This window comes from Bufo gargarizans, chromosome 1, assembly GCF_014858855.1.
Source record: "Bufo gargarizans isolate SCDJY-AF-19 chromosome 1, ASM1485885v1, whole genome shotgun sequence".
Classification (NCBI taxonomy): domain Eukaryota; kingdom Metazoa; phylum Chordata; class Amphibia; order Anura; family Bufonidae; genus Bufo; species Bufo gargarizans.
The window spans coordinates 141040859-141053011 of NC_058080.1; the positions used below are offsets into that span (position 1 = coordinate 141040859).

At 42.4% G+C, this 12153-nt stretch overlaps 1 protein-coding gene across 1 annotated transcript in view; it reads right to left on the minus strand.

The window, feature by feature from the left end:
* The window catches only part of LOC122941666 (sec1 family domain-containing protein 2-like), a 554683-nt gene that overhangs the window by 464742 nt on the left and 77788 nt on the right, over positions 1-12153 (minus strand). The window contains exon 4 of the mRNA XM_044299083.1: positions 7814-7989. Coding sequence (XP_044155018.1) covers positions 7814-7989 — 176 coding nt within the window. The remainder of the gene's footprint in view (positions 1-7813; positions 7990-12153) is intronic.

A 12153-nucleotide genomic window follows, 5' to 3' on the forward strand; every position in this document is an offset into this window, starting at 1 on the left:
GCATGTTGCATTGTCTTGTTTCCTGTACACCGTCCGTGACATTACTGTCACAACCAGACAGCTGAGAAGCTCTGACAGAAGCCTTTCAGAACCTCCTCCTTGAGTTTTCTTTGTTGTAGTGTTCAGTTCCTCATCTCGTTAGCCTCTCTCAGCTGTCATGTAGTTGGACTGATTGCTTCCCTTTAAATTCCTCCCCATAATGCATTACTGGGCGGCTTATAATGTCACGGACGGTGTACAGGAAACAAGACAATGCAACATGCATATATGACTCACTGGATCCAAAGCTAAGGAACCAAAAGGGAGACCCCTGCACAAAACCTGGCACTTTCCCTGGCTGCTCAGCCTATGCAAAAATCCCAGAGGTGGATGGTTGCATATCCACGTACCTCGACTATAAAACACCTTACAATAGTGAGGGGACACGACCACCGGCTCCCTACACCAGAAACGGAGGGAGTCAGGGTCACCTGGGATCCAGCAAACTGAAAATAACAGATAAATGTACAGCACTTAACTTAGTAGCAGACTGGGAAATAGGATCAGCTTGCACACACACTCCAGGAAGAAGTATAATCCGCCCAGTAATGCATTATGGGGAGGAATTTAAAGGGAAGCAATCAGTCCAACTACATGACAGCTGAGAGAGGCTAACGAGATGAGGAACTGAACACTACAACAAAGAAAACTCAAGGAGGAGGTTCTGAAAGGCTTCTGTCAGAGCTTCTCAGCTGTCTGGTTGTGACAGTACCCCTCCCTCTACGAGTGGACTCCGGACACTCAGAGCCCACCCTCTCAGGATGGGACCTATGGAAAGCCCTGATGAGACGAGAGGCCTTAATGTCCGTCACTGGGACCCACATCCTCTCCTCAGGACCATAACCCTCCCAATGAACAAGGTACTGAAGAGAACCGCGGACAAGACGAGAATCCACAATCCTAGAGACCTGAAATTCAAGATTCCCATCAACCATAATCGGAGGAGGAGGCAAAGGCGAGGGTACAATGGGTTGAACATAAGGTTTCAATAAGGACTTATGAAAAACATTATGGATCTTCCAAGTCTGAGGAAGATCAAGACGGTAGGCAACAGGATTGATGACAGACAGGATTTTGTAAGGCCCAATAAACCTAGGACCCAACTTCCAGGAGGGAACCTTCAATTTGATATTCTTGGTAGACAACCACACCAGATCACCAACATTCAGGTCCGGACCAAGCACACGTCTCTTATGTGCCACACGCTTATATCTCTCACTCATGCTCTTTAGATTATCCTGAATCTTTTGCCAAATAGATGACAAAGACGAGGAGAATCTGTCCTCATCAGGTAAACCAGAAGACCCCTCTCCCGAGAAAGTCCCAAACTGCGGATGAAACCCATATGCACCAAAAAATGGTGACTTATCAGAGGACTCCTGACGACGGTTATTTAAAGCAAACTCAGCAAGAGACAAAAAAGAACACCAATCCTCTTGATTCTCCGCCACAAAACAGTGCAGTTTGTTTCCAGATTCTGGAAGGCTTTCTGTTCTCGCTTGGGGGTTCGGTTGCAATTTTCTTCTGCTTTCCACCCGCAGTCGAATGGCCAGACAGAGCGCGTCAATCAGAATCTGGAGACATATCTGCTCTGTTTTGTGGTGGAGAATCAAGAGGATTGGTGTTCTTTTTTGTCTCTTGCTGAGTTTGCTGATCCTATTTCCCAGTCTGCTACTAAGTTAAGTGCTGTACATTTATTTATCTGTTATTTTCTGTTTGCTGGATCCCAGGTGACCCTGACTCCCTCCGTGTCTGGTGTAGGGAGCCGGTGGTCGTGTCCCCTCACTATTGTAGGGTGTTCAGGTGTTACATAGTCGAGGTACGTGGATATGCAACCATCCACCTCTGGGATTTTTGCATAGGCTGAGCAGCCAGGGAAAGTGCCAGGTTTTGTGCAGGGGTCTCCCTTTTGGTTCCTTAGCTTTGGATCCAGTGAGTCATATATGCATGTTGCATTGTCTTGTTTCCTGTACACCGTCCGTGACAGTCTGCTGTATATGGAATGAAGAAAACATCTTTAGCTAGAGCTTGGTGCAGTCAGTGGTGTTTTCTTCTTGGACTACTAGAGTGTGATCAGTGCAGGAGGCAGGTGGAGAAGGGGACTCTGACAAGTGGAGAAAGAGGCAGTTTTCTGCAATAAACTACTGTATATTATAAAGTACATTAGCTTCATACGCATTAGGCTTCGTTCACATCACCGTTCAGCCTTTCCGTTCTCCTGCTCCATTCACTTAAAAAAACGGGAATTACTCAGTGTGCATTACGTGTCCGCATGGACGTTCCGCAAAATAATAGAACATGTCCTATTATTGTCCATATTAAGGACAAGAATAGGACTGTTCTAGGGGCCTGCCCTTCCCTTTCACAAAATGTGGAATGCATACGGCCGGTGTCCGTGTTTCGCGGACAGCAAAACATCCAGAGGTTGTGTGCATGAGCTCTCAATTATCATTTTTTTTAGGGAAAAAAAAGTAAGCAAGTTACTTTTTAAGGGTATTAAACCAGAGCTTTGATTGGTTGCTACTGACAACAAGGACAGTTTTAATAGATGAAACATCCTCATTTTTGTACCCCCTTTTTAAAAAAAAATATGTAACAAGAAATACATCTGGTAAGTCAGCCCTATCCAAGTGAGATCACCTGGACTAAAAGGGACAACTTCAATGCTTACAAAAAAAAAACTAAAAAAAATACAGTTTATAGCCCCTACAGTCCTGAACCCCTACATCTCACACATCCAGTACAAAGAAACTAATGATAAAAGGAATTAATGAAACTTTCTTAATGGTTATTTCTGGGAAGAGATCCAGCACATGGAACACATCTGCCTGATAAGTCCTTGTATTCTTTGTCATTATTATATAAAATAATCCTCAAAAGATGATATGTCCCATGCTGCACCGTGGGCAGAACACTCGCCTCCACAACAACATTCAAAGAAAGACATAAAGGTAAAAAAAATTAATACAGGAAATGAAACGTCATATGTGAGTAATGCCCTGAGAGTTAGATAAACACCATTTATTTTACTTTACAGAAAGAAAGTCTTCGTGACTGGCTTTATTAGTCTTATGCTTTCAATCCGATTCAAGCGTCTGATATAATCGGAAAGGAGGGAAGACTCCAAATTCTCTTTCTACCATGCCACCATACTATTTTACGGCAAAGAATAGGATATTTTATTTAAAGAGGTTGGCCATATTTTTTGAATTTCTTAATGTTCTGGTGACAGACCTAATGTAATGTTATACTTAAAGGGTTTAACATTTTTTAAAAGTCTGTCCCATGCCAGGGCTACCTTTGAAGAAAAAAATAGTCACCTGCTCCCCGCTATTCCTCTGTGGCACACAGACACTCTTCATTGGTCCCTGTCTGTCCAATAAAGAGTCAAATGCCTCACTGAAGCCAATGAGTGGCCTGAGCGGTGACGGGTCCCCAAGCGGAATGTGGCCCAGCAGTGACATGCTACTGGAGGACATGTCACTGCTGAGGCCAGTCATTAGCTGCAGCGGTGCACATGAACCTGTCCCTGAAAGGTTCATGCTAAATGTGCCGCTGATCACCCGATGAATGAGTGATGTACTGTAACTCACTATCAGTACAAGATTACTAAAGTAGCACATTTAAAAAGATGCAAGCGGTATTTAAACTATAAAATGGTGTTCATAGGCAAAGATAAGGTGTAGAGTGTTCCAACATTTAGCATGCAATGGATCTACCATGCCCTTATTACATACATGCCATTCCACCACACAGCTCCATAAGATGACAACATCAGGGATGCACCACCAATGAGGCCAGGTGAGGCGATCGCCTCAGGCAGCACCAGGTAGGGGCAAGAAGGGGGCAGCAGAAGAGCCATGAGCGTTTTCATTGTGGCAAAGGGGTTAGGTTAAGAAATTGGCATGGGGGTGTGCCGTTTCAGTTTTCAACTCAGGCAGAAGAAAGGCTAGGCGCACCCCTGGACAACATAGCATCAAAGGTTTTACATATACTAAAAATGCTCATGCTAAGAACATTGCAGAGCATGGACTGGTGTGCGGAGTGCAAGCTGTACACTGCTGCAAGGGCTTTCTTGTATCTATCTGCCCATTGCTATGGCCAGTCTCAATATCTTTTTTTTTCTTCAGCTGAATGTGGAGACTCTTTGTATTACATCGTATAAGAAGGTGATGAATGCAAGTTTAATTAATAGAAGCCAGTAAGGACTATGTATATCACATACTGGAAACCACAGGACTTCTATGTACCAGGTGCACTGGCTGCCCATCATTGTTAAAAACAAAAAAAGAAAGCTACATGTAAATCAAGGCTCTATATTATAGATAAATCCTATTTATAATGAATAAGCAACTAGTGACACAAAGTCAGCCAGACTGCCCGTGAAACCAGCGGGCATTATGTAACCCTCCGAGCCACACGCTGCAGTAGTGAGAACGGTCACGGTGTAAAATGTGAAGTTTGTTTGTGGCTTGTGACTTTGCGGTTTCCAGAAGTTACAAAATAACATTGCAATATATTCTTATTTTCCATTACAGTCTGGAATAACAATAGCATTGCTACCAAAGGACTTACTATTACATCACAGATGGTCCTTTGACCCACCACTCAGGCTTCATGCACATGATCGTATGTATTTTGCGGGTTCCTAAACTGCGGATCCGCAAAATAGGCATAACTGCCTACTCTTGTCTGAAAATGTGATGACTGCTACCATTTTGTTCCAAAATGGGTCTGGTGAAAAGACGGCTAAAATTCAGACAAGTGTGAGGAGACACCTTGAAAAACCACGATTAGATTTTCTACATAGCATGCTAAAGGTTCAAGGATTACTGGCGTTCAAAGAGGTTGGTGCACATGCGTGAAGTAAACTAAGCCAGAGGAGAACTAAGCCAGAGGAGAACTAAGCCAGTGATCCATGGAGCCATTAGACACAGCAGACCATGTGAATCATTGAGGCGGGTAAGCCGCGCTGCCAGTTGCAACAAAGATATTGATACATTGAATAACAAGCAGACAGTATATCAAAGTGGTCAAATAAAAACTGTATAATTTGTATCACAATAATCTGCAACACTGCACTTTTGGAGTACCCCATGAGAAGGGTAGATATACATTTAATGTATAACAAAGCGTGGGATGTTTAAACAAGTCCATATATATATATATATATATATATATATATATATATATAAATAAAATCTCCTTTATCAAGTATTCAGCACTCCATAACTAGCGCATGTTTAACACATGCAAAAAAGTGAACAAGGTCAGAAAATATAACAGTAGTAGTTAAGAGAGTAAGAGCTATCTTACTATATACAAATAGCCGAACAAGCGGGAGCTCCGCTAATCAGCATTTAAAGGGACCGTGACTGCATATTTATAATATAGGTATCATCGATTGCTATTTTTTATATTCTTATAATTTTTTTTTTATTTTGCATTGTAAACTGTTGATTGTATACATGATGGGTATATAAGATTGCCATAAATGAATGTTTTACTAATTGCATTGTGAGCCAGCCATATCTGGAGTATTTGGAGATTGCCATTTGGTAGTAGCAGGTGGAACACATTTGGTGATTTTTTTATTTTTTTGTGAGCAGCCCTATTTTTTAATTGTTTAATTTCTAAACGTGATTACGCCTGGTCCTGTCAATCAAAGTGCAGAGGACGCAGCAGTTGCAGAGAGAGCAGAGTCTCTAGGAGTAATGACAACGCCCCAATTGCTCCTAGAAGCTCATTTTCATATATTAAAACTTCATTTTTCTCAGCAATGCGGGCACATGTGAACATGGGACCAACACAGATCCTGTCAGCTGCCAGGCACACATGTAACAGGTCAGCCAGTACAAATCTGCTGACAGATGCCCTTTACTAAACATTGCGCTTCCCGTTACTCTTTGCAAAATCATGGTTTGAAATGCGAGGGCGGTCTGGATGGGTATTACTTGAGCTGGTCTCGTTATTATCTATTTCTGTCTAACGAACATGATCTAATAAGATTTCACAAGAAATATTCCATGCCCCCTAGATCCCTTTCAGTACCTGTACTAACTTCTGCTGACACTAATAGTGTGATGATGATAGATTTCTCCCATTCAGTGTTTCCACTCTCTCAATCCTTTCCTCAATCCTCCCACACACAGGCACTAATGGCAATTGGCAGGCAGTGAATTTTGGAGATGGCAGAAACAAGAATTATTTGCAGACACTGGCACTAAAGTAAAGGGAATATGGAACTCAGCAGTTATTAAAGCAAGCATTTAATATTATAAAGTCCTGGTGCTTTGTGACAGCATCTGGTATTAGAGGAATATTCTCATCCATAGAATATGCCATCGATGTCTCTCTTGGAACCCCACGTCTCTAGAACAGGGATCCCCAATCCTGTCCCTCTGGACAATATATCCAACCTGTGAGTGGAGGCTGAGTTTAAGGAATCAGTCGCCATCACTGAGCTGGACTGTTTCCGTAATTCCTATAGAAGTACGCGAGAGCTACAAAAACAGCTTAGCGCAGCACGTCACACCATTTCTGCTCCTCACAAGTTACCATAACTCACAACTAAGGCTACTCTCACACTTGCGTTGTTGTTTTCCGGTATTGAGATCCGGCAGAGGATATCAATACTGGAAAAGAATGTTTCCATTTTGTCCCCATGTATTCTGAAAGGAAAGAGATCCGTTCAGGATGCATCAGGACGTCTTCCAGCATTCTGTTTTGTGACCGGACACAAAACCAAGCTGCAGTTTTGTATCCGGTCATAAAAACGGAAAAAAATGGGTCAGTCACTGAAAACAATGTAAGTCAATGGTGACGGACTTGATTTTTTTTTAGGAGCCTAAAACACCGGATCAATCACTCATTGATTTTAAATGTATTTAGTGACGGATCCGGTTTTTTCCATTTTGATTTCACACAACCACATCCTAACGGAACAGATGCATCCTGATGTGCAAAATCAAAACGGATCCGTTTAATTCCAGTATTGAGAAAATCTGCCAGATCTCAATACCAGAATTAACAACGCAAGTGTGAAAGTAGCCTACGGGAGTTACGGAAACAGCGTAGCACAGTACGCTTGAAATGGGACTGACCTTGCAGGCACTACACAGCATAAGACGTTACAGTGCGCCGCTCCATCGAACTGTGGGGGTTTCTCCAAAATCTCATATTGATGGCCTATCCCAAGAAGAGGTCATCAATATTTAAAAAGCATCCATCGGCAGATCTGTACCTATGACACTGTCTGATCTGTTACATGTGCACCTGGCAGCTGAAGACATCTGGGTTGGTCCCATGTTCATACGTGTCCGCATTGCTGAGAAAACTGGTGTTGTAATATATACAAATGCAATGCAACAGGGGTGTTGTCAGTACACCTAGAGGCTCTGCTCTCTCTGCAACTGCCGAACCTGTCTGTACCCTCATTGACAGGGCCGGCAGGCATGATCACGTTTATACTGCCTGGCCCTGTCAATGTGCAGAGGACGTAGCATTTGAATAGAGCAAAGTCTGTAGGTGTAATGGCAATGCCCCTGTTGCTCCTAGAGGCTCATTTGCATATATTAAAAGATAGTTTTTCTCAGCAATGCGGGCACATATGAACATGGGACCAACACAGATGCCTTCAGCTGCCAAGCGAACATGTAACAGGTCAGCCGGTGTCATAGGTACAAATCTGCTGACAGATGCCCTTTAAGTTCCGGGAAAAACCCCTTGAACCATGTGATCATAGCATACTTACTACTATCTATATGGAATTTACCTGCAAGACAAGCCTTTCGAATGCAAGGAAGGTGTCCCACTTGGCGCATTCAGGGTGCTTTAATGCCTGGACTGCAGCCGACGCCAGCTGTAGGAGGCCACAGTGGTTTTCTAGAGCGGCCTTGTTTTGCTTGAAGAGCAGGACATGGGATTTGAGTTGCTCAGGAGTCACTCTACCTGTAAACAAGAAATGGAGGCAGCATTAAAATGGATTAGATGTAGATAACAACAAAATAAAAATAGTTTTGCAAATTAGAAAATAGCTTTAGGACAAATACACTACTATTTTTCTCTATTTTTTGCTACAATTAATGTTTAAAAAAAAGTTAGTCTTGATTAAAAATGTGCCTACCGTTTTCTGTCTACAGCTCCAATGCAGACCTGTGTATCTACATGGTTACAAAGAAATGCGTCTTTTTATTCTGTTAGTATTTGTTACCATGAACGAACTAAAAGCACCTAACTAAAAGCAGTGCCACCAAGGACTCGTCATTTATCGCAAAGAAAAAGTGCAATAATAAAAAAATTAAATGCAGAAATCTACAAACTAAGGAAAGAAAAGCATTGAGAGAAATTTGATTTCAGTACTAGACTCTGTTCACATTAGTGCTGTATTACTGTGGACTAACAGCGTGTCCTAGAGAAGTATATATCATTTATTTACATATGCCTAAAAAGCTCACAATCACAAAAAATTATTTGATTTTTTGAGGAAGAGTTTCAAACTGGATATTTCATCTCAATAATCAAGTCTAGATCTCCAGACAAGACAGTGTAGATGGACAGACCAGATATTTCTAAGTTTTAACTGCAGTCAATTTAAGACAATATAGGATCAAAAGAAAAGAAGTTAAAGGTGTTGTCCAGGAGAAAAAAATGCTAAAAGCAGAAAACAAATGTGGTAAAAAAAAAAAAAAAAAAAAAGTATGTTCACCTAGTAAATTCTCTGCTGCCATATTGATGGCTTTCATTGGTCTTCCTTTACTTTTCTGCAGAGATGACATGCCATACATGTACATGTGACAACTGCAGTCAATGGTCTACCTCATTAGTGATGGCTTCATGCACACGCACAGCACATCAACACCGGCCAAAGTCAGCAAAGACTTGAGGAAAGATTGTAGCAACGGAGTATTTACCAGGTGAGTATACCGGATTTTTTGTTTTTTAAGACGCACTTTTTTCCCCTCAAATGTGGGAGGAAAATGGCCCTGCGTCTTATAAAGCGAATACTAGAGAGCGCTTCCATTATGGAAGCGCTGACAAGTATGCATTAGGAGCACTGCTCCTACTCAGTTTTCTTTGTCTTCGTCCTTGGGGCAGTGCTGTACTGCAAGTCCTGACCGCGTAGAGCGTCAGGACGTAGTGCGCACACTGTAACCTGATGTCAGATGACACTGCAGTGCGTGCTGGGTAAGACAAGGGAGCGCAACTGCTGCCATAACCGCCGGACCTGCAGAAGAGCAGCGGAGCAGGGGAGGTACGTGAAGTTATTTATTTTAAAGTCTGATGGGGGTCTGGCATGGAAGTCTGATCTGAGGTCTGAGGGGGGTCTGACATAGAGGTCTAATGTGAGGTCCTGATATGGGGGTCTGAACCAATGTCCTGATATGGTAGTCTGATCTGAGTTCCTGATATGGGGGTCTGATCTGAGGTCCTGATATGGTAGTCTGATCTGCGTTCCTGATATGGGGGTGTGATGTGAGGTCCAGATATGGTAGTCGGATCTGAGTTCCTGATATGGGGGTCTGATGTGAGGTCCTGATATGGTAGTCTGATCTGAGTTCCTGATATGGGGGTGTGATGTGAGGTCCAGATATGGTAGTCGGATCTGAGTTCCTGATATGGGGGTCTGATGTGAGGTCCTGATATGGTAGTCGGATGTGAGGTCCTTATGTGGGGGTCTGATGTGAGGTCCTGATATGGGGGTCTGAACCAATGTCCTGATATGGTAGTCTGATCTGAGTTCCTGATATGGGGGTCTGATGTGAGGTCCTGATATGGTAGTCTGATCTGAGTTCCTGATATGGGGGTCTGATGTGAGGTCCAGATATGGTAGTCTGATCTGAGTTCCTGATATGGGGGTCTGATGTGAGTTCCTGATATGGTAGTCGGATCTGAGTTCCTGATATGGGGGTCTGATGTGAGGTCCTGATATGGGGGTCTGAACCAATGTCCTGATATGGTAGTCTGATCTGAGTTCCTGATATGGGGGTCTGATGTGAGGTCCTGATATGGTAGTCTGATCTGAGTTCCTGATATGGGGGTCTGATGTGAGGTCCTGATATGGTAGTCGGATCTGAGTTCCTGATATGGGGGTCTGATGTGAGGTCCTGATATGGTAGTCGGATCTGAGTTCCTGATATGGGGGTCTGATGTGAGGTCCTGATATGGGGGTCTGATGTGAGGATCTGATATGAGGTCTGATCATCATCAGGTGCATCTCATAAAGCGAAAAATAGTAGGTTATTTTTTATATTTCAGCACTTTCACTGCATTTCATATTTAAAACAAAATCACTGTCATTCCCTTTGAGGATTTGCTGCTACTTTTTGTGCATTTTCTATGTTCAGTGTTAAAAGAACTTCTACATATGAGGCGTGGATCAAGATTTACTGTTGCAAAATAGGAATCCGTAACGAAGCATGGAAAAAACTAACATCTACATCCCCTAAATGACTGCGTCATTAAATTTTTTCTTTTTTTTTCTAAGCATTTTAGTTAAAATAAAAGCAAAACAGATCGTGGTCTGTCTTCAAAAGTACTCAGCATTAATCTGTCAAAGTGTAATATACAAAAGGAGAAAAAAAAAAAAAGAAAAGATCTGTATTTCTTTAAACTAAATATGATCTAACACCTGAAAAAACATGTTGCATGCACCATCAGTGGACCCATGTCTGAGGCTCCGGCCAGCCAAAACATGGAGACCTCAGTGAAACCGGGAACTCAGAGCAGGCGGGTTAATAAAGCAGAGGGATTGAATCACAGCGCTTCACATTTTATGTAACCCTTCAAAAACCACCCTGGGAAAAAAGACAATGCGGTTCTTCCAGTGGTGGCTACAAGCAATCATTTCCAGCGCTGAACAATAGCTGTCGTCTTATAATTACGACATAAAACCTCCGCATATAAACAAGTCCGAAAACGATTAGTGGGAAAAAAAAGTAACTGATACAAAGCAAGCAGCCTATTTACCATGCTGGAAAAAAGCTGAATTGAATCCTCAGGCAGTTCAACATATGGGTTTCATTCCCATTCAGAAATAACAAACAAAGGTGACATTTGTAATCTATCCCCTTCTTGTCAGAGTGCCTCTAGAGGGCGCTGCTTACAAAGACAACCGAAAACTGCAAATTGTAAAAAGATGTGCTTTTTGTTTTTATTTCAAAACGTCTGGTTTCATGTACATTCTATCCTGGTATGTTCCCCTCTTTCTTCAATGCAGGCAAGTTCATAATCCTGGCATCTGCGTTCTTTTGGAAGTCAATGAGTACACAGAATAAAGACTAGAATATGAACCGTACAGTAAGGGAGTAGAAATGGCAACCTCTGAAGGAGGCAGGAGTTGCAGGAATTCTTTTATTTTACACTGCACCAAAGTCACTGAGCAGCATTTCACAAATGTAGGCTTGCACGGCACACATTTAGCAGACAATGCACAATCTTCTGATCCGTCTGATCAAGAACAGAAAGAAAGAAAAAAAAGAATCCTGTAACAAAACAGAATCTGTAAATAAACGGATACTGAGCATCCATTATGCACATTTTGCATCCGTTTTAGCCATTTGGCGAGATCCAATTATTTTTTTTTACACGAAAAAAAAGTCCTGCATGCAGAACTTTTTTTTTTTCTATCTATAAAAACGGATGTAAAATGTACATAACTGATGCTTAAAATACAGGATCCTTTTTTTTCTGTTCTTCTGATGGATCACAAGAACGGAAAATGAAATGGTGAAGCCAGTCTAAGGGCTCATGCACACGAGCGTGCTGTTTTTTGCGGTCCGCAAATTGCGGATCCGCAAAAAACGGATGCCGCCTGTGTGCCTTCAGCAATTTGCGGAACAGAACAGGAGGCCCATTATAGAGATGCCTTTTCTTGTCCGCAAAACGGACAAGAATAGGACATGTCTCATAATTTTTGCGGAATCACGGAACGGAGCAAGGATGAGTTGCTCAGAGTGCTGTCCGCATCTTTTGCAGACCCATTGAAATGAATGGTTTCGTATACGGAATCAAAATACGGTCCATATACGGAATCCAAAAAACGTTTGTGTGCATGAGCCCTTACCCTTTTCCCTAATCACTAATTGCAGGGGTGCTGGGAGTGGGACCTCCACC